Raw genomic sequence first — 26,480 nt, forward strand, 5'->3', positions numbered from 1 at the left:
TGCTCGATGTGCTGCGCTCTCAACGCGAAGTGACTATGCGGACAGAGCATCTCTACCTGGAGCGGCCGTATTCTCTTACACCAGCGTGTTGCAGTTACGCGAGATCGGATACGAGCTGCCAGAGTCACTTGGTATAATACTACCATTTGTTGCTATATCGCATTCATTGCTTCGCCCTTGCGGTGAAACTGTGACTTCTTTTATTCTCTTAATTTTAATAACCTCCACAGTTGTTAATTCAGCGCCTGTCGTTCGTCTTCTCGTCTCGTGGACTTTTTGAGCTGCTTTTACCATGGAGTACCAACGAAGTTCTATTTAATCACACGCTCGCAAGTTTTGCGCAGCTGCTGCTCAAGTGGCACTTTCGGAAACAAGAGTTCGCGCTCATCGAAAGTCAGTAATGCATGCCTCTCTCAATGCGTCAGGTGTGATAAACACAACTCTAAGAATCCGAAGCTTACTTTTTGTTACCCGAGTGCACCGAACACGTTCATCCCTACAACAACGCAGGCAGGACCGCTGTCGAACAAAAGGGATGCACCGGTGGTTCGATACACGCCGGATGTCACGAGAGCGCAGTTTAAAGGGCTGGAAACAATCGATTCATTCTTCAGACGTGCCGTGGAGAAGTACAGTGACAAGCCGTGCATTGGAACACGTGTTTGCAAGAAGGAGAAATACGAAATGGTCGATGGCAAACGAATGATCAAGGTAAGCGTTGCTCTGTTCGTGTTCAGCATTCCTCCTTCTTTTCGGCCTCAAATGTCCCCAGAATACGGTAGCCATTGCAAGTAATCACGTGATCCATCCTGCTTTCAGTCATTGTCCTAGAGTTTAACGCGGTACCCTGTTCTTGTCCATGTGGTCGCTTCACTGCACGTATAAATAGCGTGCTGCGTACCCAAAGAGCGAAAAGTGTTTCTTATCACAGCACCAGTGCCCGTGAACTTTTTTTATCGCCATAGACAGCAATGTATACCCATATATTTCCAAAAGCGATGAAAATATATTGCGGCGACTAAGCAGTACAACACGGCTATACTTAGCGTTGGCAGAGTGCGCTCATGCAATACACTGTGAACGTGGACGGCTGTCAATACTTAGAAGCTGTTGTCTTTAGGTGGTATAACCTCGCAGTATTCGCGATATGCAGCCTATTGTCATACTGCCGCTTTTCTTGGACGCCTACACTGGCTGATTTCTGTGCTAGGCTGCTGTGTTCGTGATAAAGCATTAAATATTGATCGTCGGTATTCGGTATGCATATAAGTGCTTGTGGAAACTTTACCCTTATACTAGCAATCAAGCAGGTCGCAGCGGTTGTTTCATTACCTCTGTCGCCGGCTTCTAATTCCCATGGCTTTAAGCGCCTTTCGCAACAGTCGTATAGTTGCAGTGCACAAGATACCACGGGGGTGCAAAGCTAATGCCTTGCTAATGAGTGTTGCTCTAACCGAGTCTAGACTCCAGGAAAATCGGGGCAGTATTGTCATTGGACAAATGTAATCGCTGCGCTTCGTGAACTGTTCTCAATGATGCAAGCGTTGTTATCAGTACTTCTGGCGTATGCACAATAGCTGTACGAAATAGAATGACTTGTTTATACCGCTCTTCCAATCTTTCATTCTTTAGGTACATAGGCGAGAACAGTTAATGTTGCAATTTGATGTCAGATAATGTTTATAGAACAGATTATTTTACTGTCGCACCAAGTTTAGAGCAAGTATACGTAATCTTGAGCCCACTTGTTACCTTTCCGCATAACCAGCACATGGGCTGCGGGTTTGGTTACGTCAAAGCTGATGACGAGCGAACACTGGCTTCAAGCATGCGATGAGGACAGGCCGGACGATGGTCCCGTTCCTTCCAGCCTCGCAGCCCCCGGACAAAGACGGCAGCCATGTAGAAGCGATGAAAATTCTGGTATATAATAGACAGTTTTAGTTTCACGTACGTACGTAGGGACTTCACGTCCGCAAACGTGAAAAGTATACGAACGTTACGTGCACGCCATCTAAAACGCTTTTACCTACACGTACGCGGCACGCGCCAAGAGGGACCACGTAGCCCCATCTATCGCGAGATGACGAACAAGATATTGCTTGTTCGTGATCTCGCGAAAACTTAGCGCGAAGCTGTCTACATGCGCAAGAAGCGCACACAAAGAATCGAATATCACGTACGTCCGTGAGACCAGCGCGCGGCCGCTATGTTCTGCGCATGCGCACTGCTTACACGCAGAAAACTGTCTAATGTTCGCCGGTTCCGTCAATACATTTGTTTAAATCGCCGACGACACACATGCTCATTCAATTACTGGCGCCGCAGTACGATTTGGGTGATTATCGTTGGAAGTCGTACAAGGAGACCGACGACGTCGTGGAAGCCCTGACGAGAGGTCTCACTACGCTCGGCCAACAACCCTACTCCCGTCTCGTCATCTTCGCGGACACACGCGAGGAGTGGATGCTCATAGCGCTCGCCTGCTTCCGGAGGGCCATAATAGGTAAGTATGCATATAACTTCAACGCGTCTCCGAAACATTGCTATAACGCCACACTAATCCGAGAGAAGACAGCACTCGCGAAGCGGCCTGCCATCTCGGGTCTTCTGCCTCGGTGGTGCAGTGGTTGCGGTGCTCGGCTGCTTACCCGAAAGTCGCAGGTTCGATCACGGCCGCGGCGGTTGCATTTCGATGGAGGTGAAATGCTAGAGGCCCGTGTACTGTGCGATATCAGTGCACGTTAAAGAACACCAGCTGGTCGAAATTTCCGGAGCCCTACACTACGGCGTGCATATAACCATGGCATGGTTTGGTCATGTAAAACCACAGATAATAATAATAATAATAATAATCAATCAATCAATCAATCAATCAATCATTTATTTATTTAACGTGCCCAGGAACAACCGTGAGGTCTTTGTGCAGGCGCACGCAAAAATAAAATCAATAAAAATAAACAATACAATACAGACTGTCTTCAGAAATAAAAAGAGCAAAAACACGTAGACAAAGAGAAATGAACACTAAAGGGGAGGAGTAAAATAAGACAATATGAGAAATATTGAAGGGGAATAAAAAATTAGATTGCACATATACAACTATGCGGAAAGACGGAGAAGGGAAGACTTTGTACACTGTGCCATACTATGTCAAAACAGTGCAAAGCTCGGATAAAAACAGTGATTGTGGACTATGAAAAACGTCAAGATCAAGAAAATTAATATTATAAAGACTTTGTATTCTGTGAACGGTAGAGTGTTGGAAGAAGCAGGCGGGTACATGAAACGGTCTGTTCTCTCTGGTTAACTTACGCGGAATTCGAAAATTAACACAATGGAGAAGTACAGGGCAGGATATGAAACCGTGGACTAGCTTGTAGAGAAATAAGAGATCAGAACGATTTCGTCGGCAGTGAAGTGATGGCAGTGATAATGACTCAGCAGTATTTGAACGAGATCCAGAGTCATTTTTAGCAAAACGATGGTTATATATGCTGAGGAATTTTTTCTGGACTCGTTCAATGGTGTTACCGCTGGATTGAGCAATGCCATTCCATATCACGGACGCATACTCAAGTTGCGGAAGACATATTGCCGTGTACAATTTGTGTAGGGCCATGGGAGACCTGAATTCTCGAGATATTCTACAAACACATCCGAGAGAACGAAGGCCCCGCATAGCAGCACGCTTAACGTGAGAAGAAAAGTTTAACGCGCTGTCAACAACAACACCAAGATCACTGATTTCATAAACCTTGCATAACGGCACAGAATTGACAAAGTATTGAAATGACACGCTAGATGTTTTGCGAGTGATAGACATGAATTTTGTCTTTGAGGTATTTAGAGAAAGGTTATTGCCGTTGCACCATTCGGAAAAGAACACAAATCTGACTGCAACAAGCGACAGTCGTTAACTGAATGAATTTCCTTAAATATCTTAATGTCATCGGCATACAAGAGGAAAGAAGAATTACGAATGGCAAAAGAAACATCATTAACGTAAATTAAAAATAGGAGTGGGCCTAATACCGACCCTTGAGGGACCCCACTAGTCACTTTATACAAAGAAGAGGTTTGGCCATTTACGGCAACATAACAAGATCTATTGAGCAGATAGCTGTGCAAGAGATTCACAATCGACAAGTCAACGTCAAAGTTCGCAAGTTTAACCATAATCAGTGTGTGGCTGACTACGTCAAAAGCCTTGCTCAGGTCACAGTAGATTACGTCAACCTGTCCTCTCTGAGAAATAGGTGTGGAGATCTGCGTCATGAAACTAGCAAGATTTGTGGTAGTTGAGCGGCCAGCAAGAAAACCATGTTGATTTGGAATCAGTGAGTTTTTCACACTAAAAGACAATATTTGTGAAGAGCCAGTTCGAAGATCTTTGATGTGGCACATAGTAGAGAAATCGGGCGATAATTAGAAACATCTGTCTTAGAGCCCGACTTAAATACTGGGAAAACACGAGCAGTTTTCCACATGCTAGGAAATGTGGAAGTGTCCAGGCAGTTATTAAATATCGTAGTCAGTACTGGGACAAATATAGTACCATATGCTTTTAGTATGGCGGAGGGGATGCCATCTGGGCCACATGATAAGGATGGTTTTAAGCGCTTAATGCATTAATAATAATAATAATAATAATAATAATAATAATAATAATAATAATAATAATAATAATAATAATAATAATAATATTATTATTATTATTATTATTATTATTATTATTATTATTATTATTATTATTATTATTATTATTATTATTATTATTATTAGCCATCTCGGATCACTATGTCCTTGCACTTGTAGCAGATCACCTGCAAGCTAGGCCGCGCAGGCCGCCTGTGCGTTCACCGGCTATGACGGTCGGCGCGTGGAGCTCGCACGGCGCAGCCGCGCCTGGCCGCACCCGGCCGGGCCGACTAGCGACAGCACTCATCTGTGTGTGTATTCGCCTTCTGATGTTTCGGAGTTCCGTTACGTCGTAAACGTTGGCCCTACTCGCCTTCAGCTTATCTAAGTATGTCAAAAGCGCCGGCGCAAATGCAATTGACAATAACGAGCTAACAACCAAGCAGAAGCTTCAGTTAAGTATAAACATAAATTATGGGCAATTCACGAGTTGTGTTACAAATCGGATGGCTCCATTACAATAGTTACTATACACTGTCGTATATGTACGTGAAGAATGATGCGCAGTTTTTTTCTCGCTTTCTTTCTTGCTTTTCTAATACGAAAGTGATTGATGCCGGGGTCCACGAAGACTTCACTGACGTCATTTCCGTCACGAGAATGACGTCAGTGACGTCATTTTACCAACGTCATTTCCGTGATGGATATGACGTTGGTAAAATGAACACGAACAGATGACAAAGAAAAACTAGACAAAAAGGTTGCGTTGACGCGGATAACCTGGGAGTCGAACCCACGACCTCTCGGTCCACGGCGATAGGTGCTGGGCGCTCTACCCCCTGCGATACCGACACACATACACGAGATTTCACAAACGCGCCTTATATATCTCACACCTTCTCCGCGAGAGAGACGCCAACGGGAAGTGAAACGCCTTCACGCGTTAGCGGTTCAAGCTACGAACTCTGCCTCTCGCGTTCCTGAAGCACTCTGTCGTACTGTACGCGTGAGCAAAGTCATAGGTTACCCTATTACTAAGGAGCGTACATCTTGCCGTTTATCTCCTCAAATGACGACGCTTTGAAAGAGTGCATATCATGTAGCACTGCTTATTAGGTGCTTGTGGATGCAATCTTTGCGCGGGGTTCACCATATGATGCGTGCGGGTGTATGTTAACTACTTCAACTACCACTAGCGTTTAACCATGATCGTGGACGTTAGTCGTCGGGATGGAAATGCGCCACCAGGCGTCAACGTCGGTGCATCCACGTTAAACGGTGCTATAGCTGCCAAACACCAATAGTCATTGTGGAAGCTCTCATATATCAATGTACAATAAACAATCAACTACTTCTGTGAAGACACGTTTCACTATCGTGTTAAACCGATTTCCTATGAAAGGGAATCAACCATGTTTCTTTTGCGTAGTTTTTTTGATCGTGTGTACAACAAACATGAGATTTGACAAGCAGTATTATCCCTTTGACTAAAGTTGCAACACGACTGACAAAGTCACTAATCCTCGATGTTTGTTTCAAAAGACTGTGCCAGAAAAATTCAATTTATCAAAAACAAGATAAGACTCTGGACACCCGTGGGCTTGCATTTGTAAAAAAAAAAAAATGGCGGATCCCACGCGTTGTGGGAATCGTTTTCATGCGAAGCAGTCAGCGAGTACTTCTATGCTGTATTTTATGGCTTTGAGCCAAGCGTTACGAGGTGAATCGACGTGTTTTTGTAAGTGTAGTAGCTGTGTGCACATCGTGGGCTTACCAGGCACGTCGACAACACTAGCGTTTAAAGGGTAACTTATGGTGCAACGCAACGTCAGCCCTCGCGTTACAGTACATATGTCAGTACTATCGAAACTAAGTGCTCTGTATGGTGCAGTCATGTGACTATCATACGTAACTTTCGATAATGTATTCCTCCGGGGTCGAGCAATGCTTCAATATATCTTGCTGAATCATAGTAGTACAAATGTAATGTTTATTAGACTGCTATAAAAGTGGAGCCAACACTGGAACAACAAACGTTAATCTGATATGACGCCTGTATTGTAGGAGTAAATATGTAGTGTTTATTGCTTTCATGTAAAATTAGATAGCCAGCAATACAACCATAATTGACGTTGCACCGACATTAAGCCTGCATAGGCTGTTTTTCCAAACCAGTTTATAGACCTGGCGTGGCTCTGTGGTACAATACCTGATTGCCACGCAGAATGCTTGGGTTCGATTCCTGCTGGGATTCTAATCTTTATTATTTCCATTCATCGGGTCAACGCTGACGATGTCGGTTTTACTTTACGCTCTCTCATTTAAATTACCAATGTCTGTTCTCGCCTTTCTAGGTAGATATAAACTGTCAATCACCTGTGGCGCATACCCGTACACCGCGGCCCGTGGTAAACGGGTATGTGCCACACGTGTCTGGAGGAAAGGGTTTGACGTCGTACGCGACAGGGTTTTCATGTTATTCATGTCATGACCCGACCGTCATATTCGTCAAATCCTCTTACCCTCCCATGCTACTTTTTGTCTACACCAAGTTAAGGAGGCAAACGCGATATTACCCAGACGTCGGCGGCTAGATAGATAGATAGATACGTAGATAGAAACGCTCAAAGTGCCAAAGGTTCGCTGAGAAATGCTTCGCATTTAAAAAATGTTACGCTAGTACAGTTCGTAAGATCAAGATGACAAACAACTGTAATAATAGACGCATTATTAGTGAAGGTGGTTATTCAATGAAAAAAAGTTCTTTCGAGCGTAAATGCTTGTAAGTTCAAACTCAAGTGATCAAACGTCTACATTTAAGTAAAAAGCAAACCCGGCCGTGACTATTATTGTTTGCTTTACTGGCATTTAAGCAAGTTTTCTTTGTTCGTTTTCATCACAGTGTGTACCATCTACGCTACATTGGGCGACGATGGACTTGTTCACGGCATAAACGAAACTGAAGTGAAAACTGTAATTACGACTGAAGAATTGCTTCCAAGGCTGGCGGTACGTCAGTGTGCCTTCATTCTACTTCTCTTGAGCGGAATACGTCGCCATTGTACGCGCCGACAAATACGCGAAGTTGCTATTTTAAGAACTTTGTATGTAGTTGACATAAACTCTCCTGAGCGATGATTGTTTAGTTAAAGATCCTTCCACTTGCTGCTTTCCGCGTTTCATTTATGCTCGATAATAAGCGCTGCTCGATAATATGCTCGATAATAATTAAGTGTTGAAGATTGAGCGAGTTGGTTTGTCGTACTTGAACTGGTACAGCGCATGCGGGAAAAATAAGAAGCGGCCGAGCCAGCCAGACGAAAGGACAGAGCGCTAACTTCTGTTTCTTATTGGCAAATTGCATCAAATATATAGTTTTGCGCAAGCATACAAAAGCACCCGAGCGTCACGCCAATATGAGACAGCACCATCGCAACGCACCATTTCATATACGGTTCGCCTCCCAAGCTAAAAAGCTGTGCGACGCCTTGGGTTTTGAAAAACTTGCAAAAGCAGTCGATAAGCTTAGCTTTGCCATGTTCTTTACGGCCAAGACACATAAGGTTGACTGCCCCCAGCGGGTGATTGTAACAGAGAGAGGAACATGGCAAAAATCTGTGGCATTTTCCTTGCAAGAGAAGCTCAACTTGCTCACTATTGATGACCCATTTCTAATAAGGAACTCGGACGTTTTGACTAACTTATTCGAACAGAATGACAGGGGCTTAAAAGCATTTTCTGTCGATATCAAAGATTTGTATTACTTTTTGCCGCACGGAAAGTCGTTGCAGTGTGTTGGCGATGCCATTGACTCATTCGGTGCTGTAACCTTTCAGAATCCCACTGGTGTTCATAACAGTAGCCTCTTAGAGCATCTGTCGTTTTACATCACGTCGACTTTCGTATGTTTCAATGACCGTAAAGTGCCTGAAACTTCGTAAAGTAGCGACACTCTCCTCCTCCGCTCTCGTTCCTCCTCGGTCTCCTCTCCTTCGCGCTCTCTTTTCGAACGTGGCGCCACCTACTTTGCTCCTGCGTACAGACGGCCTTTCGCGGAGATAACGCTTGCTTGCCAGGCAGCGCGCTGTAAGCATCCGCACCAGCCGTCTAGCTCTTAATATTTTTTTTAATTAATTTTTGTTTAGGAGATGTTAGCGCTTTTATATAGCGCCGGCTACTCCTTTTCGCAAATAGAATTCGGGAAAATCACAGCAATGAAAAAAAAATGCATAAAAGAGCACCAAGGAAGGCTTCGTGTATCTTCTTCTAGAGCACGAAATTTCTCTCCGGTGGCTTATGCAATTTATTAACTGCACATTTTGCTGTTTGATAACTTGCTCTAAAATTATCTAAACGAGTGTAACGGTGGCCGTTGACAGCTCTGCGTAGTGCCACACAGGGTATACAGTATGTGCAGAGAGCATGTGCTTGCCTTTCATCGCTAAATTTAGTAGTTCTTTCATTAGTAAGGTAGTTTTTTCATGGGTAAATTTCAACTCACGAGACGCACTGCAGTCCCTGAAGTCACCGCGCGGGCAAGATCAATTAGTCCTGGACATCAGGCGCTTAGGAAACACTCAGAGGGTCCCTTATGCATTAGCGTAAGATGATTCGAAGGCGAAAGCGATCTTGTTCTTCTTCAGTTGACGTACTGATCCTATTCCGCACCCCTCCGAAAGCTTTCTGCACCTCACCTGGTTTTGCATTGCCTCCGTGATCAACCCAACGATCACGGAGGCAATGCGAAGCGACGATGTCATCATGTGACGTCACGTTGTGTGACACCATGATGGCGTCATAGTGACGTCACCAGTTTTGGCGATATGTGACGTCATGATGACGTCATTTGGTGACGTATTCGCGGGATGATATTTTGGATCACTCGTGTTGACGCCGCCGACGCGGGACGCCGACGTCGCCGACGGTCAGTTTTGGCGTTAGATGAGGCATATAAAGCTTTCGACATAATATTGTGCCAGAAGGCATACATCAATTATCTTTGATGTATTTGGAGGACGTTGGTTGTTTCGTGAAGTGATTAAACGCACCAACCGTATTGCGCAAGTGCGCCTTGTAGACGTGTCTGACATACGAACTATATCGCTGAATGAACGAGAAAGCGAATGTGAAAACTAGCATGTCACCGTAAACGTTTCCATCGCGAGACCTCCACTCGCAGATATAAACCTTCACACGAAATAGCACATAAACCATGGCGCGAAATGACACGTATACGTGAGGTTCCTAAACGATGAACGCACCCTACGACTCGGTTGGGCACGCACGCGTTTCAACGGCTGATCGGTCGACGTAAAAGAGCCAGAAAAAGATATTTCCTCTTAATTAAACGAGCACGCAACAAAAACAAACGGAGAGTATAAATCTTAATGCGAGTTTTCGCACTCCAGCTTTGTTTATTCAAAAGAGCTGCTCCGAATCTCTGAAGGTTCTCAATCACATTGTTGATCGTCAGTCCGCGTGCATGGTGCTAGCTGCACGCAAGCCAATACCGCGAACTCGAAGCAGTCGGCGCAGTCACGCCAAGAAGAAAACGTAACCCACGTATTGTTGACAAGGAAACAAAAACAAAGACCCCGCAGAAGCAGTAATAAAACGTGCGTGAGAGATGGAGACGTACTGCAGTGCGATGACTGCTGTACTATAGGGCGTTAGAGCGGGCATCCAACTTCGCGAACCTCGACGCATACTTACAGTATGAGAGACTCGCAACTTACCTGGCGTAGTCAAGTCGAAAATGTCGGCCTGAAGATCTCCCTTCCGGATGTGTGCAAGCAAGTCTTCCGTCGCAACTCGTTGCGCTTACCGGACGGTATCATGAGGAGCTTTTTTCCTTGTCTAAACTTGTTCTGACATCAGAAGGCGCAGCAGCCGCCCCTGACAGCCAACAGCGACGTCGGTGTTGTGCGAACAGTATTTCACAGCACAACACGCATGGAATGACAAATGTGTATCCATAAAATCATATGCGTTGTGCGCCAATGAATCCACGCCGTCCACGCTTCACGAGCAAAGATTGCAGTCGAGAGCGACTGTAAACAAACCAACGCTGCGCGCGGTCCCACGTGACCGTAGCTGGCCAATACCGACGCGGCGTCAGCCTCGGAGAGGGCGGATGAGGGAGAAAAGAGAGGAGGCGCGCTTTTAAGCACGTATGTCGCTACGTTACGAGGTTTCAGGGGCTTTAGACGTATGTAAGTACATACATACAGAGTAGTGGTGTATGCAATGGGTCACGTCTCGCCCCAGTCCTTAGTGACATATACCTTATGTATCGTGACCGATTGCTGATGAGCATGCTCGACAAAAGTATTGTCGTTAAAATGCGTCGTTTCGTGACTTGCTGGTTTTTATTGATCGGAAGGCAGGAATAAAACAAGAGATAAGGCAGGGAGGTTAACCAGGCACATGCCCGTTGGCTACCCTGGGGGATTGGAGTGACGCTGCTTGCCAGCACCTAACCGATGATATCGTGAAAACTTTTAAAGATTGTTTCCAACCACTTGTATTGACTCACGAGATGTTAAGTGACAAGAGTTTACGCTTTTTAGATTTGAATTTATTTCTTTTACCTGACCATGCGTGCTGACTATATGAACCTAGAACTGGAAAACCCCTTTTACCATTGACTCTTCCCGTTCTAAGTTAGTTAAGCGAAGCATTACTAATCTTTGTCTCATCAACGCCCTTAGGAAACCATGTCATCATGTCATGCAGCGCACTTTCGCAGCTCAAGCTGATCGGCTTTTGGGCGCCGGGTGCCCAGCTATTCTACTGTCATCCATAGCTGAAAAGTTATTAAAACAGATAAAGAAGGACTGTAACTGTGAGGCTCGGTTGGAAAGCAACTACCGTAAAAGACCCGTAATCATACCCTGTGTGCATGATGTTTCCCATAGACTGAAAAATATCGGCGAGAAAGTTTGCGTGGAAGTGGTGTTTTCGGCGCCGTATAAGCTACAGTGGCTTTGTAAAGGAGTCAGTTTTCTCCAACCGCGCGCCACTGTTTATTCAACTAAGCACACAATGCGGTTTTCGCCTTGCGTTGCAGGGGTTGTTTACTCAATGCTACTTTCCTGTGGTAAGAAGGGCCAAACGGGGCGCTGCCTTAATGAGAGGCTAAAAGATCATTATTACAATGTGCACAAAGCAATTCAGGGACACATTGGAACTCATTGCCGCGACTGTGGATGTTCGCGCAAGTTCGATCAGTGTGATGTGTTGAAAAAGAACTCGTCACAAATCGCGCGAGAAATCATAGAAGCGCATTCTGTAGCAAGGGCTGGAATCACGTGTATCAGCGCCTCTTCCTTGGCCTTATCTGCGCATGAAATGTTCTTCCTTCTGTGAAGGAAGAACAGTCTATGAAGCTCTGTGACGTTGCGATGGTGCTGTCATATGCATGTTGACGTGACGCCCGGGTGCTTATGTATGCTTACGCAAAACTATATGATGCAATTTGCCAATAAAAATCAGATGGAAGTTAGCGCTCCGTCCTTTCGTCTGGCCAGCTCGGCCTTTTCTTTTTCCCGTGATGCGCTGTGCCAGTTCCACTGCGTTGTAAGAACCTCTTTCAAGGCTGCGTTGCGCATTTCGCTTTAAACTAAGAACATTTGTTTGCGAAGTCGGATGCCACACAGAAAAATTTTAGGTTAAAAATAAACAAGTAGTGATTTTACCGGTTAAACGTTAGAAACAGGCGAATAATTACGCATTTTATTTCATGACAGCGTCTCGTTGGGTTCGCTTTCCTCACCAGTAAAAAAAAAATCGTTGTTGCAGTTTCTAATAGTTAATGTCTGTGAACAGTTTACTTATATTTTCTACAAGTCTATTGTGGCTTCCTAAAAAGAACATGTGAAGTACAGCGCTCATTAGATCGAGAGCCTTGCCTGTGTAGACACTTGGTCGTTAAGATTCTGCAGCTGTAATTTTCATGTTAGGCGTTAGCTACACACAAAACCGAGCAGAGAACCCAATGCGCTTTTGAGAAAACAACAACAAAAAGATGGAGGTTGGGGGGGGGGGGGAGGGAACGTTCATTCAAATGTTTCTTCTTTCCAAGAGACCGGTGCCTGTGTCAGAATAGTCGACGGTAAAGGCGAACCACGCGTCTCCCACATAAAAACGAAAGACGAAAGCGAACGTTCAGAAGAAGCGGCCAAAACCAACGACACGGCTTTTCTAATCGGGGAATCGCTTCCTGCCTCGTCGCGGGCGCGTTTCCCTTTGGGGTGCTGCGGAAAGTGCCTTCACCGACGCGCCCATGTTGCAGCGAAGGACGGCGAACTGATTCACTGGTCAAACCGTGCTTCTTGGAAGAGGAGATGAGACGAACGATCGCTCAGGCGTCAACTCCCGCGCATCCGGTGCGCCCCGTGCACCCTCCCCCTTGGGCTCTGCGAAAACCAGCTGCTCGGCGTAACCGAGCGCGTCTACGGCTGACTGCCTGCAGATGCAATAACCGGCTCTGCCCATTCGACGCTCAGTCTTGGGCGTGTTTCCCCAATCCCGTCTTAACAGGGGTCTGATTAATCGACGATGTGAAGTTTTCATTTAGTTATATTCAGTACAAGATAGCGCGAGAGGGAACCAATTGTTTACGTTAAGCTTTCTTTTTTTCGTGCCTTTGATGTATAACGGCTTGTAACTATTGCGTTACAAGCCGTTACAAGCCGTTACAAGCCGTGTTGACGCTGCAAAGGCTGCAAGGGTCCTTATGTTCAGTGTTACTTAACAGCATTTTTCGCCTTGTTTGGTATTGTAGCAGCTGATATTAAACGCCTTGTTCCTCGCGTCTCAGTTACCTCACCGTACATGCATCAGTGTTACAGAAAGAGGCAAAGGGTCACAAGTCGGCGCTTCACGAAACTGCACTGCAGCAAAAGAGTAGAAATCGGCGAAGTGAGATGTACTCGCGAGGTAAGCGACAAAAGCAACAACAGCCTCGGTGATAATAATAATATCTGGGGTTTAACGTCCCAAAACCACGATATGATTATGAGAGACGCCGTAGTGGAGGACTCCGGAAATTTCGGCCACCTCGGGTTCTACTACTACTACTACTACTACTACTGCTACTACTGCTGCTACTACTACTACTAATAATAATAATAATGTTGTAACCAAACCAATAAATGTTCCTCACAGTAATCACAAAGCATCGTCACTACCATCACCAAATTATAAAAATATGCATGTACTCTTGTATAACTCGTGTGATGTGCTACAGTTTCCTTGGTTGTCCACATTCCTCACAGACTGGAATGGTTCCTGCATTTTTGTTTTCATACTGCTCACACGACGGCGTGGTGATGTTAAATTGCTTTCCTAGCAACCCTGTCCTTCTAAACCATGCTGCCTGTAGAAGTAACGAAAGTAGCTTTAGGAGTTACGACTTGTCAGTTTGGCACAAATTTATTCCAAGAATCTGGGACGTCGGGTATTATTGTCCTGTTCCTCCGCCATGTATCACTGGAATGTCTTTCGCTTTGGATCAAGTCAAGAGTATGACGAAAGCGTGTGTGGTCAGGACGATACACAATCGTCGCCCCACTCTTCGGCACCTCCAGAATCATATTGCTTGATTAATTTCATTATTTAGACACTAATTTAATTTTCTTAATCCTTAGCTCTAAGAGCTTACTTCACTGTGTTGAGCAAATGCAATTATTCATTGTGGGACATACACGAAAGTGAGCTACAAGTGCTCGCCGGCTGATTCTTGTCGGGTCAGTATCGACGTGGTTGTGTACTGTTGCTCTTTCTTTGCAACAATAGCGTATAAAAGAAAGTTTTGCCATATGACTGGAGATATTCCAAGAAAAGCGCATGGAACAGGATCTTATCTCTGTAGCTGAGATATTATTGTATTGGTTTTGGCATAAAGTCCCCAACTTCTGTAACCAATAAATATCCATAAGTACGTACCTGTTCTGTTTAAATATTGATAAAGAAGCAAGAAATTGTTAACGAGCTCTTAAAAAAAATATCACGTGCTCTTCTCTGGGTTTTTCTGGTTTCTTCTTGGCACGTTGTGACGTCAGCAGTGTGATGCACGTGATGCTAGGTAAAAAAGAAAACTGTCGGTACATCCATATAAGATGGACATCGGTACCGATCTGCCTGATAACACGACATGAACGCCGTCGTATGCGCCCCCTTGTCGTCTCCCCTGTCCTGCGCAATCAGATAGCGCTTCGACTATCGTGCTTCGCACTGCACATACGATGGCAAGTGTGTACCCGAAAAAGCGATAAGCGGAAGTCGGTGTTTTGAAACATGAAACATAGCGCTGACGTCACGTTTCGTCCTGGCGTAATGTATACACGTCTCTGTAATATACGTGAGAGCACCCGTAGGGAGGGTAACATAGGATTAGAAGGAAACCATTCACTTGCCTTAAGGCAAAAGTGGTTTAGGCGTCCTTTTAGACCACAGTTAACAGAGAATGAACTGGTTACTACGTCTTCAGCGCAGGTGAAATTGCTGGCAGCAACCATGCTTCAACAGCGAGACGTCAAACGAGATTCATGTTTCTCATTTGTGCAGAAGCTGATGCCAAAGTTGCCCGGTGTGACGCAGATCGTGTACATGCCAGCGAGGGGCACTACCAAGCCCCCGCCGCCCATGGGTTCGGCCACTGTGCTGCCCTTCGAGTCACTCATAAATGCCAAGCCTACAGAAGGTCCGACAGTCTACTTGTCATAAGCAGAGAAGCCAAATTTAACGCCAAATATTTCCCATGAGCCGCTTAGAGCCGCCTATTAGCCGCTTCATTGCTTAGAATGAAGCTAGCCGCTTCGTTTTATAGCTACTACATATAGTAATGAACTGGAACTATCTACATTAGTAATGCAGTTAAAATTAACGACGTCGTTTCATTGAAGTCATTAGAAGAGGGCCCAATTTGTTTGGTTCCTCTGCAACGGTTTGCAGTGTAAAACTTCGACGAAGTAGACATGGCACTTTCATGACTGCTGTGCTAACATTTGTACATGCCACAAACCACAGCCTCCGCCGAAGCAAGGGGGTCTTCTAGCGTCAAATGTGATTTTAAAAAGAAAACTAGTACTTCAGAATACTTATTAAGTACTTAAGACATCAATTAGAAATAAGAAAGCAACATGAACAAGTACAGCACATATGAATGTACAGGCTCATTTAAGGACAGAAACGTCGAAGAAAAAAAATTTGAGGTGGCTTCCTAGTGGCGCCAAGCCCGAAGGAAATGCGGAGCTTGGCGGGCTTCTTTATTTCTCTTATATTTCTATTTATTTTTCTCTTTCTTTCTTCCCCTCTCTCTCTCTCTCGTTTCTTTTAGATGCGAAATCATCTTATGCTCGGGGCAGTGTCCGTTCTGCGGTGTCCGCGCCCATACTGCGCATGCGCCAACTACTCCCCCCTCTCTTCGCGTGAGCGCGAGGTGGTGGCGTGAGCGCTGCCTCCGCTTCGTTTCTCCTCCCCCGTTTCTCTCTCTCCGTCACAGCTGTGCGCTCGTATATAATGCGGCGCGCGCTCGCTCCCGTTGCACTCTCCTTCGCAACGGCGCTATGGACGATCGCGAAGCTGAACGTAAACGGCAACGCCGGACAAGCGAATCTCGAAGCTGCGAAAGCGCGCGTTCGCTGTGCTTCCGTCATTCTCTCCCTGTGCAACGGTGTGCGAAACGCCATGGACAGCGTCAACGTCGGCGCTAGTCGTAGCGGCAGCGCCACCGTCGCGGAGCAGAGGAGGGCTCGGGAAGCCGAACGTAAACGTCAGCGTCGGCAAGCGGTAATTCAAACGCCTCGACAACCACCGTCTCATGTCACATAAGAGAAACGGAAACTCGATGCGCACCCCCCGCGATGCTTTCGCATCCCACCGTGGTTTCCCGTAGGGGGAGATGATGTGTAATTTTTTTTCTCTCATCTCTCTCTCTTTTTTCTACGTGTTTTGTCTCTATTTATTTCTATTTCTTTCTTTCTCTCTTCATGTATTTCGTTCTGTTTCTTGCTCTTTCTATCTTTCGTTCTCTTTCTTGCCTCTCTCTCCATCTTTCTTTGGTTACCTCTCTTTCTGTCTTTCTTCTTTCTGTCTTTCTTTCTTTCTTTCTTTCTTTCTTTCTTTCTTTCTTTCTTTCTTTCTTTCTTTCTTTCTTTCTTTCTTTCTCTCTCTCTCTCTCTCTCTCTCTCTCTTTCTTTCTTTCTTTCTATGCTATGCTTTACTCTCTCCCCTTCCTCCTTTCCCTACTAATCACTCTCACATCTCTCCTCATACTCACTTCCTTTTCCCGCTCCCTTGTTGTACTATGCTATACAAGGCTATGCTGTACTCTGCTAGCGTGCCTGGATAGCCGAGTGGTTAGGACGCTTGCCTTCAATTGCCGGGAACGCTGGTTCCAATCCCGCCTCATCAAGAAATTTTTTTCGCCAAGAATTTCTCTAGCTTTTTTTTTCTATTTCTCTCTTTCTTTCTCCCTGTACTCGTTCTCTTGCCCGTCAGAGTTATCGCATCCCACGCCGGACAAATCGGCGCAGCGTGTTCTGGGAGCGAAGCAAAAGTTGAAGAAGGCAAAGAGGACGAAGAGAGCGCGTGCCGGTCCATCATGATGATAGTTTTGGTGCTACTGTTAACGGTGCAACGCCAAGCTTAACAGCTGTGCACTGTAAAAAAACACAACTAAATACAAAGCAGTACTTATTTCACCATAATCCCAGCAACGCTGGCCATATGCAGTCCTCTGATAACAGGGCTCTTCGCTTGCGCTCGTGCTTGCAGAGGCTAGCGCTAGTCACTGTTGAGCGCTGATGTCTAACATCTTCCCGCTACAACGTTATTAAACATTTTGAAAAGTGTGACATTTTATGGAAGCAGTGAAGAAACACAAGGGTGACTATACGTATCATCCTTTACTTTTTTTATACTTTTAAAGGTCTTCTTGCATGAGACTGAGGTACAGCCGAGTTAAGCTAACCTTTATTATGTGTGGAAGATTGTTTCGCGAATCGCGTCGTGAAACGGTGTAGCAGCTGTTTCTGTCTGCTAGGTTACATAAACATTAACAGTGACGACACGTAGGGCTTATCGTACAATAAATTCTCTAAGAACACTGCGTTTTCTGTTCTACTGTAATTGTGCTATTGAAGCAGAATTTTCGCTTCTGATATTGAGGAGTGTAAATCTTTCTTGTCCAACTTTTTCAGAGATGCCACCCGTTACTCCAAAGGCCCAAGACACTGTTATTATTATGTACACCAGCGGTTCGACCGGGCAGCCTAAAGGTTAGCCCCCCTCTACTTTGCTTCACTTTCTCAAATTTTCTCCAAGCTCCTTTGGAAATGTAGTGAAAAGTAAAAAATAAGCTTCAGGGCGGCGTATTATTGGGACCATACAATGTGTCAACTTCAGCGTAAATCGTGGTAGCTGTGCGTACCTCGAGGGCGTGATAATATTGCGCGTTGATAACTTTTCCGAATATACGACAGATTGTTCCAGCAAACGGACGTTCAATTATTTATACAGCCCTAATACAACGAAATGCGTATTCTAACTTTTCTCGATGGAAATGTGAAACTGTGCCTTTGTGTCACTAAGAATTAAATGATTCGTCTGTATTTATGCGCAGCCCTGCAAGAAAAACGAGAGGAGGTAAATAGGGGCACAAGACACGCGCTGAACTCGCAACTTGTACGGTTTATTGGGAAACGCTTTCATGGAGAAGTAAAAGAGACGTGACAAAAGGTTATCATTAAAAAATGTACGCGGTGCGGCTAAAGAAAAGGTAATGGCGGGACATGCGTAACCCCCATTTACCTATTGCCCTTGCTGCAAGGTATAACTGTGGTTCATATTTTCCCTAAAAATGTTCGGCTGACGCACTATTCTCCTATCCTTCTTATGGGGAATGGCTAAGCTAGTTCGCATACAAGCGGCTGCCGGTGGCGCGAAAGCCGCTATCGTGTATCTAAAGGATGACCCCGAGGGAACGCGGTTTTGCCTGGGAAAGTGAACGCTGATGATGCTCTCTGGGTCGGACGTTTAGACACCTTCCACTCTGACCTATGTCGGTGCTGCCGCATCAAAGGGAGATTCGATAAACGATGCCAACTTTGCATTCCAAATATCTGCACACGTATGCCACTAAGCGTCAAGCACGTGTCCTGTGCCGTTCATTGCCATCTTACGTTTTTCGTGAAGAGCTACCCACAATCAAAGATGAATGCCTTCGAACTCGCTCAGTTCATATCCTAATGCATTGACTCCCATTAACGCAATAATATTCATTAATCAGTCGATGAATAATGTCGTTGGCCATTATCACAAAATTTCGAAGCTCTCCATTGCCATGAGCAAGCAATTTTCCTTTCTTCTTCGGTGGTTTGAATTCCACTATTCTCAGCCGCACGCTTGAGCCGCCGTGAAAAGAACGGACACGCCATGCCTCGTCGAGTAGGTATACTATCTTCGAACATGTATTAAGGACAAAAAAAAGCAGCAACAACGAGAAAAAACAAAAAGCAAAAACATCACAGCATCCCTTATGCATTCGCCTAAGATGACTCGAAGGCGAAATCCATCTTCCTTTTCTTCTCATTCGATGTATTGGTCAAGCTTTCTGCTTTTAACGTGGTTCTTCACTGCCTCCAGGATCGGAGGCATTACAAGCTTTCTGCACCTTACCTGGCTTTGCACTGCCTCCGTGATCGGCCTACTTTTTACCAAGCGATGGTGTCATGATATTACGTCATCATGTGACGTCACGGTATGTGACGTCACGAAGACATCATATAGTGGCGTCATCACGTGATGATGATATTTTGTGTCACTCGTGTTGACGCCGACGCCGCGGGACGCCGCCGACGGTCACTTTGCGTGTTTGGTGCGGCGTCTTTTTTAAGGCTTTCGCCTTTAAAAAAATACACGAATGAGCTTCTCGCAGATGTCAACGGCATGCGCTCACACGGTGAAGGCGAGAATTACACGCACACTATTTTGAATGGAAATGGTTAAACAAAGCTGCTTTTTCACAAATGTGAAACGTGTAGCAAGATGGTGCACATTTCACTTGGATATGGGAGACTAAATGTGCCAGGTCGGCTACTGTCAGTGCAGCAAAGCGCGGCAAAGTTCGCGTTCACAGTCGAGTAGTTTTCTTCCGAGTGAATTTTTTCCTCCCGAAAGAACATTGGACATTTCAGTCACCAAATTCAGTGATTCTAATTACCCTTTGCGCGAATGCAGTATCGGCAGAGCGCCTCTTCGTTTATTAGCTTCCCGACCAAACATAACCACGGGACTTCTGGAGAAGAATTCACCGGGGCACTTCTCTTATGAAAAAAAAGAAAAGAAAAACAACTTGCCATTGCCTGGACGCCTTTCTTAATATGACGTTCGCAGACGTGATTTGCCATGGTGGGATCGAACGAAAAGTTGCACGGCTTTCGACTCGATGTTTTTTGTACTAGTGCCTACATGATATCGCTAGTAGCACCAGCAATACCATTTTTTTTGACGGCAACGGGTATACTTTATTAAAAACGGAGAATTTGTGAATTTATTTTCGCGAAATACCAAATTAAGTGAAAGCGATAAGGCGAGTAGCGTCGATCGCATAAAACAGCAGATACGCGCAGTCTCCATTACATGCGACACCCACACGAGTCTACTGCTACTTTTCATGTTTTTTTTTTTTTTCGTACTTATGCTTTGGTCTCACTTAACTAACGTCTGAGATGACTCCCAGTACATGTCCTGTTCTTCATTTTTGTGGTAGGTAGTTGGCATGAGCTCATATGAGTGCTTATCCGCGTTTTACAGAATCTGCAGCGCGAACATCTAAGTTCTGAAAGAAAGGTAACGCAGTGAAGGAAGGGAGGCAAAGAGGGACGCGCAAGAGACTACCGTTAACGTGCGGGCGCAGTTTCGTAGGTCAAACGGGCCGTTATGAGACGTTAAGGGTGCACAGTAACAACTTAACAAATGGAAGAATTTCCAACTTAGTTATGCACTGTAAAAGTTTCGGCCGCCAACCTCAGTTTCAACCTGGGTGTGTGTTAGACCGCCATCAAGACAGAGCAACGCGGGAAATTGCAGAGGCATATTAGGCAACGTGGTGACAGTTGCGTTAGCCAGCCTTCAGTTGCCTTGCATGAAAAGGAATTCACGCTCTTGGATGTGTCCTAATCTTTTAGTCGTTGTCATTGTTCATTTGGTTTTTATCTGTTGACCCACCGATATGTTTGGCATTTTGACCGCACAAAAAAGACGAGGACAGACCTGATGAGCGGACGTAACTGTGTCTGCGCATGTCAAAACTCGCTATATATTGCTACGTCTTTCACTGAATAAAATGAGTTGAAAGTTTACCGCCCGTGTCGTCGTACCTCCCTCTGTCCTCGTCTTTTTTGTGCGGTCAAAATGTCAAACAGTAAGCACCAACTAGGCCAAACGCAAGTTCTCCTAAACCACCGATATGTGACACGTTACTGACGCTGCACCCGATAACTTTTTCACCTGCGTGCCGTGACTGTGTAAATGCGTGTCGTGACCAATGAATCCACTTTGCACAGCGCTTCTCTCTGTACCTCCCTTCCTTCACTGCGTTACCTCCCTTCCTTCACTGCGTTACCTTCCTTTCAGCACTTACGTGCTTGCGCTGCAGGTTCTGTAAAATGTACGTAAACCAACTCGCCCACACCGCCGTTTTTGTTATTCGAGTCTCCGCCTTCACGAAAACATCGCAATTGCCCTGCACCGTGCAATATTTTTTTTACTAATGTTCCTGCGCTAAAAATGCCGCAAACCATCTTCCTGTCGACGGCTGCTCCAAATGGCTTCGTCACGCCTCTGTAAGAATCTCCTGCGCTGTAACCATGAGAACAACTACGTAGGACGACGTTTCTCGCTGAAAACCGCGCTCTAATAAGAGTGAACATGATGACATTGCTAACTGTCTTTGATCGAATCGGATGTCTGAAGCGCGACGTCATGACACCAAGCACGTGAGCGGCTTCTTTGTTGCTTTCTGCCTACGAGTAACTTCAGTGTTTCAACTAACCTCGGCGCATCTTCTCACGAACGTCTCTAGCGTGCCAACAGCTTCGTGTACACGTTCGCAACATCATAATTTTGAACGATAAGGCTCCCGAAGTTGGTCCTACTAGAAGAAAAGTATCTTTATTCTAAGTAGTATACTCAATTCCCGCCACCTGATGGTCAGTTCTGCGCCTCGCAGGCTAATGTTCTTCAGGTGTTGCTCAGGAAACGTTTATTTATTTATTTATTTATTTATTTATTTATTTATTTATTTATTTATTTATTTATTTATTCGTGTAGGCGTGGTACTGACAAACGGCAACGTGATCGCCTTCATCCTGGGAATAGCCAGCGTATTACGAGAGTTCACGTAAGAGCAACGCGTTTCCAACATCTGGTGTTTTCTCGCACACCAGTGCTCATTGCTCTTTGCTTTGCTGTCGCTTTCCCTTCCAGGTGTGGGGACACCTTCATTGGATTTCTTCCTCTTGCTCACGTCATGGAAATTGCAGTCGGTATGTCCACTGTGTGGTTTCGAAAATAAGCTCGAATCGATTGTATTTCAAATAGCTGAGATGCCTACTCAAGAGCATTTGAGGATAAAGATAACTCGCTGCCATTCGAAGGTCGCAGGTTCGGTCCCTGCCCGCGGCAAGCTATCTTTTCGTCCACTTTTCTTTCTTCACAATTACCTTACATTTATTACTAAAAAAACATCCCCTATACTTTCCTTGGCATTATTGTCTGTTAGTTCTCATTAATACTCGCTGCCATTACATTTGCTTAGGCGTATAAATTAGTTTTGGCACAGTGCTACAGTATTTGTTTTTTTTTTTTGCCATTGTGGTCATTAGTGAACTAGCACCACTTCATTTGAGCATCGATGTATCCACTCAAGAAGAACGTGCGTGCAGGCGTGCCTGTGGTATACTACAAACTTCTTTGATAGTTCTCGCCTGTACGTGTATAAAATGCCTGCAGACCCTAGACCACTGATGATGAGATACCCGTACAGGTTGACATCGCTTGCAATGAAGTGACAGATGGTAACGCACCAGTTACAATAACTACATAAAAAAACAACTTAACGTCATATGCACGTACCTTAATATATGTAAGTTACTTTAGCGAATCTCCGAACAGAAAACTTTCAACGTGAATTTTCGCCTTTCCAGAGATTGCGTTCATGTCGCTGGGTATGAAGATCGGTTACTCAAGCCCCTTCACGCTCACTAATCAGGTATTGAATTCGTCTTGGTGCTTTATTGATAGAGAGAGTAGGTTGGCGCAACAATTAACGTGATCGTACACTTGATATCAGTCGCTTCTTCGTGCTTCGTTTCGGTAGATACATTTTTTTTTTCGTTGTACTGCCTAGGGCACCGCGTTAATGCCTGGGGTCATTGGAGACGCTCCTTTGCTGAAGCCAACCTGTATGATTGCTGTTCCGGTGAGTAAGCTGCTCCTTGTTCCTTCCACAGGCAGAAAAGCGCGAAGTTCGTAATTACAAGCATTTGTTCACCAATTTTAATTTTTTCGACAATATACTCACGATGCTTTGTTACATGCCGCTTATGCTTTCCTCTGGTACTTAGCTCATTTAACTGAATTTCCATTGATTCAGCACCTGTACAGTATTCGTCAATTAAAACGTGACAGTCGACACGGTGGACATACCGACTGCAAAACGCAAAAATTGTCCGGCGTCCCGCGTCGGCGTTCCACGTCGGCGGCGTCAACGCTAGTGATTGTTAGAAAAAAAAATATCACATCGTGCCCGTCATTTAATACACTCGAGTTCATTTGATCATTTATTGAATAACTCAACTGCGCAGTGTTTGAGAGCCCCAAAATGTGCCAGTACCTGCTAATTTTTTTTCCAATTCCGAATTCATACATTTATAATCAGTTGTCGCCTTCGGATGTGACGGAAGTCGTTAGCATCCTAAATCTGCACACACGTGTCAACGTTCCACGTGTGTACGCGTGTGCATGCACTGTCTTTTCCTTAGCTACATTGTCTTTCTTCGTGTGGTTTTCAAGTACAACAAATCAAGCACCCGGAGTCCCCCTTATTCTTCTCCCTCACTGCGAGGAACAAACTCGTGCGAGCGGCAGGTTTCTAATAAGCAGTAGCAGTGTTTGCCTTAACTAAGTATCTGTCTGCATAAAAAATTAAAAGCTTTTGTCAAACATTTTATGTTATTGGAGACATGCTCTATGTGTAATTTACGATTAATCGTGGCGTTGGCAGCGTACTTACATGCGCACTCGCGTAGCTTGATGAAATGTTTCCATCGAAGCTCGTTTTGCCGCAGTATCAGTCATACAAAGGAGAAGCCCGCTTTCACTTGTTAGCGCAAACTAAACATTGTGCTTTATTGCCTATTTATTGCTCATTTCACCAAAGTAGTCTCGGGACTCTGGCATTACTCTTAGTTACTTGGCGCTTAATTACCTTTTACTTGCTTTATTGAACTGTAGAGGTGTAGTATGCCGCTTACTGATTTTTGCTGCTGCAAGTGTTATCGGCGACAGGCGAACGGACGGCTACATTCCGCGACTAATGAACCGGTTAATCATTTTGCTTTAAAAGACGCCGATGCCGATTAACGCGCGTGCACGCGTGCGTATGCTCCACCGCGTGCACACGCGCGCACAGAGCGTTTTACCGAGACCGCATCCGCACAGCCCTCTTGTGAAACGCTAAAACGCACCCAACTCTAATCTTTTGGAGCAAGGCAACACCTGTCTGGATGCACTGGGGAGCGCGGCGAGTTTACTAGGGATATCGCTCATGCGCAGGCCCTGGCACTACTTTTTCACCGGTGCGCTCCGCCGACGAGCGGCCACCGCTCCGGCGTTCCGAATTATAGGCACATGTATGTATTTTTGCGTGTGTGTGTGCGTATGTGTGTGCGTATGTGTGTGCGTGTGTGCGTGCGTGTGTGTGTATGTGTGTGTGTTCTAATTAAACGAACCGACAAAAACCTAGTAAGTGTCATGAGGTTTTGGCGCTAATGATAAGATCATTGCTTATAGGGATGGCACTGAACATGTACTTACCTTAAATTTTGTGAAACCGCGAACGGTATCTCTTCGTTAATCACAGACAAAATGAAGAAATCGAGCCCCTTGATGCCCTATCCTCTCGTTCATTACGTAGCGAATGTTTCGACTCCGACACCTTCGACGCCGCCATGTAGCATGCGAGGGTTTATTGATGTGTCGTCTTCAGCCAAAAACTTCACGTACTACGTGACAATTGCGGTACACGGGATATTCCATATTCACCGCCATGGCCGTGAATGGTGACGCTAGCTATCACTTCAAGGGTTACTTGTAGCACACATAAATATATTCAAGAAATTGTACAGAACAAAGGTGTCATGGCAGCTCAAAGGTAAGATTCGAAGATGTGCGTTCGCACTCTATCAGAGGCAACTTGTGGGCCACCCCTTGGTAGCCCATCTCGTTTACTAATATATATATATATATATATATATATATATATATATATATATATATATATATGAAGGAAAGCTATGATTTTTCAAGGGCTCGTTTATCTTTGTTAGACACAATATTAATGAGAACTAACAGACAATAACGCCAAGGATATATATATATATATATATATATATATATATATATATATATATATATATATATATATATATATATATATATATATATATATATATATATATATATATATATATATATATATATATATATATATATATACATATATATATATATATGTATATATATAATATATATATATTTATATATACAGGGTGTTTCAGGTAACTTGCGCCAAGTATACTTTTTAATTTCGCGCAGTGCAGAAAAAAGCTGGAAAGAAATTTAGCAAGGAAGTTTTCCTAGCATATATGAAGCAATTCAAAGTCGCCTAACAAACGTTACAACTTTCCTAGTTAATATTTTTCGTTATAGTTACTGTTTTAAAGGTTAGTTAAGCAGTCTTCGTTAATTACCCAGCTTATCGCATTGACAGTTATACTAGCATGGATAAAATATTCTGACGTTTGAGAACAAGTGCTACAACTTTTGCATTGAAGATTTTTCTCTAGAGTCAATATTTAAAAAGTTCATTAAGCAATCTTTGTTAATTTCTGAGCTTAGTGGATTGGAAAAAATAATCTGACGTTCTCTATATGGCTCAGAACAATACTACGATTATTGGGGACGCGTAGCGCCCATGCCTAATTTTTTAATACTTGGTGCTTCTTAGCTGAAACACCCTGTATATATATATATATATATATATATATATATATATATATATATATATATATAATGTGTGTGTGTGTTGTGAAAAGGATATGCGCTTCTAAAAGACTGGTTGAAAACTTCTAAACGTGAATCCAACAAAAGCAACGGAAAGCTATTCGAACACATGAAGCAATACCGAACAATATAGACGCGGAACAGCCGCTAATGTAGCACAACTGATAGGCTAACCCGCGTGTAATTTCCGTTTTTCGGGCTCAGCTCTCACCGGCGGCAAGCTTTTATTATGTCCAATTTCCATTTCCTTTTATCTTGTAATTCGTACGTTGATCTCATAACTACAAATAGCTTCCCCCATGTTTTTCTCGTCTTTATCTATTGGCTTCTTATAAATAAGCGCGAGGATTTATGCGAGATGGAACATGAGAAACTTAGGATTGTGATTACACGTTTTACCACCTATGCCAGCGCTAGGTCTCTTGCCTCATTGATTAAAAAATCGTTGAAATTGCCCAAGTAATGTGTACTTCTTGACAATCGCGGCC

The 26,480-nt window shown here is 44.4% G+C and overlaps 1 protein-coding gene across 1 annotated transcript in view; it reads left to right on the plus strand.

Annotated features, from left to right (window-relative positions):
- The first annotated feature begins 439 nt into the window (after positions 1-439).
- Positions 440-26,480, plus strand: part of LOC119402150 (fatty acid CoA ligase Acsl3) — a 60,074-nt gene continuing 34,033 nt past the window's right edge. The window contains exons 1-9 of the mRNA XM_037669275.2: positions 440-711; positions 2,329-2,506; positions 7,544-7,650; positions 15,211-15,346; positions 17,847-17,924; positions 21,979-22,048; positions 22,135-22,193; positions 22,854-22,918; positions 23,057-23,128. Coding sequence (XP_037525203.1) covers positions 685-711; positions 2,329-2,506; positions 7,544-7,650; positions 15,211-15,346; positions 17,847-17,924; positions 21,979-22,048; positions 22,135-22,193; positions 22,854-22,918; positions 23,057-23,128 — 792 coding nt within the window. The 5' untranslated portion in view covers positions 440-684. The remainder of the gene's footprint in view (positions 712-2,328; positions 2,507-7,543; positions 7,651-15,210; positions 15,347-17,846; positions 17,925-21,978; positions 22,049-22,134; positions 22,194-22,853; positions 22,919-23,056; positions 23,129-26,480) is intronic.

This window comes from Rhipicephalus sanguineus, chromosome 1 (genome assembly GCF_013339695.2).
Source record: "Rhipicephalus sanguineus isolate Rsan-2018 chromosome 1, BIME_Rsan_1.4, whole genome shotgun sequence".
NCBI classification, from domain to species: Eukaryota; Metazoa; Arthropoda; class Arachnida; order Ixodida; family Ixodidae; genus Rhipicephalus; species Rhipicephalus sanguineus.